The sequence below is a fragment of the Mizuhopecten yessoensis genome, unplaced genomic scaffold, assembly GCF_002113885.1.
Source record: "Mizuhopecten yessoensis strain PY_sf001 unplaced genomic scaffold, ASM211388v2 scaffold11133, whole genome shotgun sequence".
Lineage (NCBI taxonomy): Eukaryota > Metazoa > Mollusca > Bivalvia > Pectinida > Pectinidae > Mizuhopecten > Mizuhopecten yessoensis.
The window spans coordinates 727,967-734,082 of record NW_018408896.1 but is presented as its reverse complement, the minus strand read 5'-3'; the positions used below and the strand labels follow the sequence as shown (position 1 = coordinate 734,082).

General features: G+C 36.2%; 1 protein-coding gene across 3 annotated transcripts in view; it reads right to left on the bottom strand.

Annotated features, from left to right (window-relative positions):
• Positions 1–459: 459 nt before the first annotated feature.
• The window catches only part of LOC110466447, a 31,695-nt gene continuing 26,038 nt past the window's right edge, over positions 460–6,116 (bottom strand). For 2 of the 3 annotated variants that reach the window (XM_021522943.1, XM_021522942.1), the window contains 2 exons: positions 2,623–2,703; positions 460–1,499 (listed from right to left, as the gene is read on the bottom strand). In XM_021522943.1, the coding sequence (XP_021378618.1) occupies positions 1,056–1,499; positions 2,623–2,703 (525 nt within the window). In that variant the 3' untranslated portion in view covers positions 460–1,055. Of the gene's footprint in view, positions 1,500–2,622; positions 2,704–5,946; positions 5,980–6,116 lie in introns of all 3 variants that reach the window. The other variant, XM_021522944.1, reaches the window with a different exon arrangement.

Sequence of the window (6,116 nt, the reverse complement as noted above, 5' to 3'; positions counted from 1 at the left end):
AGATTTTACATGAAAAAGGCATACAAACAATGAGGATATACATTGTGATGTTTAAGGCACCGTAATAACAAGTATTGAAAACAGTCAACAATGCTATGGAGAACAATAACGGTGATTGTGAGCTAGAATACTGACATTAACATCCAGTCGCCAATGGTGACTTACACAGTGTAACTTAGAACTCTATTTTGTAGCTGATCTTCGTGAACATTATTTTTTGAAGTTACTAATTTTTCGATAGGAAATATAAAAAATGAAGTCTTATATTGAGCACATCCAACATATGATTTCAATTTTTGGGTGGCCAGAGTTTTATTATAAACAAGTTTTATAAAAACAGCAGAATTATTTAGGATTTTATTCAAAATATAAAACTTTGAAGCATATTCTTGACTATATATATTGTACGGAAATTAGTCACATATCACAGACTACCTATAATACTTTATAAAAAAAATATATAAGAAATCAGTACACCGTTTTTATATACATTGAATATAAAAAGGCACAATTTTAAATCGTGGTATCGTCTGACTTGTCGAGAGGTTTAGATTGTGCGTTTTTAATTATTCTGTAAAAAAATTAAACGCCAAGCGTTACTATTTGACCAAAATATTGATTCTTCATTTTTAGCAACAAAACTTCGTTATCAAAAAAACCCATCACAAATCACAACGAATAACGCAAAAGACCTCATATGGTTGAAAGGCACACCAACAAAGTACCATGCTGACGGAAAGTCTTCCGAAAAGTAACGTTTACAGACAGACTTTAATAAAACGCTTATAAAGCATATAACAGAAAAAGACGTCGATGTGAACAAAGATTGAGCATTTAAAACTTAATTACTGGATAAATTAAAACAAAAATCTAACATAATTTAACATTATCATAGCCGCTTAGTTACTCTACTCTTACTTCTGTTAGCTAATACACGAGACCACTAAGCGAAAATCCCTCAGCTTCCAAACGTACAAACCTCGCGTGTCTCCAACACGAGTCACGCGACACCAAAATACTGTGTGCACTTCATCACATATATATCAAAGATGACGTCACTGTGATCCCACAGTAAAAGCAGCGCCATACCGGTTAAATTCATTATTTACTAGTGGTTCGTTTTTTCTATCGTATGGCGGATATATTTTCCTTAGTCCATGATTGGAATATTTCCACGCGTTGTGTTTTAGGAAGGGTTCCTGAGACACAGCCAGTACCTGGGTAGGGGTTTTGTGGGGGACCTCGGGGTGTTTGAACCAGTGTGTGGTGTTGGTGTTAAGCTTCATATGACCGCTCTGTGGCGGGCCGTATTGTTTAGGGAACCGCCTGTGAACAGGTGGCTTTTCTGTGGGAGTCCCCGTAAAGGAGTTCCCGTAAGTCGTATGCAGGTCTCGATCCACCACGCTCCGTCCGAAATGCTTAAGGAAGTAGTCTTCAGTGTGATGTAACCTCAGGTCTGGCAGTATAATTTTCCGGCCCTGTGTGCGCTCATCTCGACCCTGTTAACAAGATGAAGTATGTCAAGGCCTGATTCTCATCGATTTAGCGAAGTCTCACCAATATAGCAAAGTGTCTCACCAATATAGCAAAGTGCCTCACCAATATAGCAAAGTGTCTCACCAGTGTATCAAAGTGTCTCACCAATATAGCAAAGTGTCTCACCAATATAGCAGTGTCTCACCAATATAGCAGTGTCTCACCAATATAGCAAATTGTCTCACCAATATATCAAAGTGTCTCACCAATATAGCAAATTGTCTCACCAATATATCAAAGTGTCTCAACAGTGTATCAAAGTGCCTCACTAATATATCAAAGTGTTTTACTAATATATCAAAGTGTCTCACCAGTGTATCAATGTGTCTTATCAATATATCAAAGTGTCGCACCAATGTAGGATAATGTCTCATCAATAGCGTAGTGTCTCATCGATATAATGTAGTGTCTTCTCGATATAGCGTAATGTCTGATCAATAAAGGGATAGTGTTTCATCCAAAGCTTATTGTCGCATTGATTCTCAATGCAGTGTATTTTTTCATCAATAGCGAAGTGTGTCATCTATAATTCAACGTAATGTTTTGTCGAAAAAGCGTAGTGTCACATCGATATAGCAGAGCGTTTCATCGATATAACGTAAAGATTCACGAAAAGAATAAAGTTTCATCGGCAGAAACTGGTGTCTCGTCAATAATCAAGTGTCTCGTCAATATCATGAAGTGTCTCACTGATATAACATATTGTATAAGTTTACATTTCCACTAGAATCAAACGTTTTGGTGATGTTGGGCTATTCCAGGAATCTGATTTGTGCTGACGACATAGACACTTTAAAATCGAAAATATAGGGGAAGATCTATATTTAGGTAAATGATAATTACATATTTAGAATGTTTATATAAGGATTGAACGGCATTTTTTCAATTTATGCCGGTATGAACATATATTAGTTATATATATATTTACCACGAAACCCTAACGGGCCCATGGAATAACTGTATGATACCGATTTGCGTTCATACCGGCATGAAATCGAATATTTACGTCCATGAAGTACACTTCCCAGTAACCCAGTTATCGTTACGTTCATAAAACGCACTTCCTTATTACCCTAGAAAACTTACGTCTCCGAAGTAGACTCCGTGGTCCTGGAAAGCATTCCTGTTGTCATGTTCCGAGAATTTGTTGGACGCCTTATAGTTTATCTGTTCCAATGAAAGAAATACACCATTTAGTATTAATGTTATATAAAGTATGCATAGTTAGTGACGAAAAATCTACATATAGCATCAATGAAGAGTTTATTAACTCATGCACCCCTGAAGACACATTTGAACTCTTCCAATTCAAAGGATGGAATAGTTCATTATGAAATTTCAGGGGCGAATGAGTTAATATATCAGAAGTTTCTGAAAGAAGGTGGTCCGAACCTGCAACACTGCATTCGCCCCTCTGTCCATCTAGACATGTGAATGGAGGGGAGATTGCAGTTGGATCTTTACGTTACCGTCTGTATCAATTTCAATAATTGATGAAATGTCAACATTAAAGTATATTTTTTTTATCTAAAGTATAATTCAATATCTGAACATCTGCCAGATTACAAAGTCATGTTGAACAATCCCTATTTTCTCAACACATACAAAATACGAAAAAATTAAAAACGGATTTTTGACTTTCTAATTCACGTCCTCTTGTAGTTTAGTCTGCACGGAAAACACAAGTAAACGTTTTGATCGATAAACCACGATGTATGTCGTTGCAAACCATTACAAACTTATATCATTTGAAGCCGATCCAGATAAAGAAACGTTTGCACTTGAATACAGTAATGTTCCAAAGTTCTAGCTACATTAAAAACGGATTTTTAATAAAGTAAAACATGATTCATGTACAATACTCCTTATTAAGCGGTGTTAGTGACCAGATTACTGATACTTCCTGTACAATACTCTTTATAAAGTGGTGTTAGTGACCAGATAACTGATACTTCCTGTACAATACTCCTTATAAAGTGGTGTTATTGACCAGATAACTGATACTTCCTGTACAATACTCCTTATAAAGCGGTGTTAGTGACCAGATACCTGATACTTCCTGTACAATACTCCTTATAAAGTGGTGTTAGTGACCAGATAACTGATACTTCCTGTACAATACTCCTTATAAAGTGGTGTTAGTGACCAGATAACTGATACTTCCTGTACAATACTCCTTATAAAGTGGTGTTAGTGACCAGATAACTGATACTTCCTGTACAATACTCCTTATAAAGTGGTGTTAGTGACCAGATAACTGATACTTCCTGTACAATACTCCTTATAAAGTGGTGTTAGTGACCAGATAACTGATACTTCCTGTACAATACTCCTTATAAAGTGGTGTTAGTGACCAGATAACTGATACTTCCTGTACAATACTCCTTATAAAGTGGTGTTAGTGACCAGATAACTGATACTTCCTGTACAATACTCCTTATAAAGTGGTGTTAGTGACCAGATAACTGATACTTCCTGTACAATACTCCTTATAAAGTGGTGTTAGTGACCAGATAACTGATACTTCCTGTACAATACTCCTTATAAAGTGGTGTTAGTGACCAGATAACTGATACTTCCTGTACAATACTCCTTATAAAGTGGTGTTAGTGACCAGATAACTGATACTTCCTGTACAATACTCCTTATAAAGTGGTGTTAGTGACCAGATAACTGATACTTCCTGTACAATACTCCTTATAAAGTGGTGTTAGTGACCAGATAACTGATACTTCCTGTACAATACTCCTTATAAAGTGGTGTTAGTGACCAGATAACTGATACTTCCTGTACAATACTCCTTATAAAGCGGTGTTAGTGACCAGATAACTGATACTTCCTGTACAATACTCCTTATAAAGCGGTGTTAGTGACCAGATAACTGATACTTCCTGTACAATACTCCTTATAAAGCGGTGTTAGTGACCAGATAACTGATACTTCCTGTACAATACTCCTTATAAAGCGGTGTTAGTGACCAGATAACTGATACTTCCTGTACAATACTCCTTATAAAGCGGTGTTAGTGACCAGATAACTGATACTTCCTGTACAATACTCCTTATAAAGCGGTGTTAGTGACCAGATAACTGATACTTCCTGTACAATACTCCTTATAAAGCGGTGTTAGTGACCAGATAACTGATACTTCCTGTACAATACTCCTTATAAAGCGGTGTTAGTGACCAGATAACTGATACTTCCTGTACAATACTCCTTATAAAGCGGTGTTAGTGACCAGATAACTGATACTTCCTGTACAATACTCCTTATAAAGTGGTGTTAGTGACCAGATTACTGATACTTCCTGTACAATACTCCTTATAAAGCGGTGTTAGTGACCAGCTAACTGATACTTCCTGTACAATACTCCTTATAAAGTGGTGTTAGTGACCAGATAACTGATACTTCCTGAACAATACTCCTTATAAAGTGGTGTTAGTGACCAGATAACTAATACTTCCTGTACAATACTCTTTATAAAGTGGTGTTAGTGACCAGATCACTTTTTTCTACTCTGTATAAAACACATAAACCACACCAGATAAAACTTGGCACACCTTTTCCTCATAGTAAGATTTCATATTTTACCGCCAATCACACTTCAGTATAACGTTTTTTTTAAAATTAATTGACACGGGGTAGTGAAAATTGATTTACAGAAGGTATGTTTTGACCTTAATCTGTTTGTAGGAAGTATGTTTTCGGGGTTAAGAACAAGTATCTTTATAAAATTATATTTTAGCTTATGAGAGCTATACCGATCAAAAACGAAAACTCAAGCATACACGTGAATCCGATCATACACGTGAATCCGGCCGTGCACGTGAATCCGGCCGTGCACGTATGTCCAATCATGCACGTGTTTCACGTTAGTGTGTAGATCACATGTACACTACAAACCATTTATATAGATATTAAACGTCTCACCTCATGCTAACACTCCGCTCAATTCTACAAAGCATTGTGGAACATAAATTAAGCGTATAACCTATCAATGTGTTAAGTCTAGCAGTTCTAATTAAATCTAATGTAAATGTATAGCATATATTACGAATATCATTTAAAAAGCACAGTTCAAATGTTGGCTTCTTAATGTATAAAGCCTCGCCCGTCGCTGTACACTTTAAATTCATTATTAGCCTTTAATATTACACTGAGTTCACACATGAGGCTTCCTTCTAATAAATAAAATATATGTTTCCACCAGCCGTGCTATCATGCGTGACCGTGTACAGTAGTATCTCCACACAAGTCATTCTACAATGTACTAGTATTAAGCTACTCTAGCTATATAACACATGTTTTAGGACTAATTACAGTAAATGATCAAACAACTCCTCCACCAAACAACCGACGTCAAATAAAACCCTTCACCAACCAACGACAAACCAAACTGGTGAACTTTACTTTGTCTGAATAGACTGACTCGGTGTCATCCAACTGTAAGTAAGTAAAAATGACGTGTACGTTTTAATAAAGGTCCTAATACCGATATCTCATATCTATAGGTTCCTAATATCGATATCTTATAACTTTGAAACAGATTTGTACGTATTAATATAGTAGGTCCCTAATAC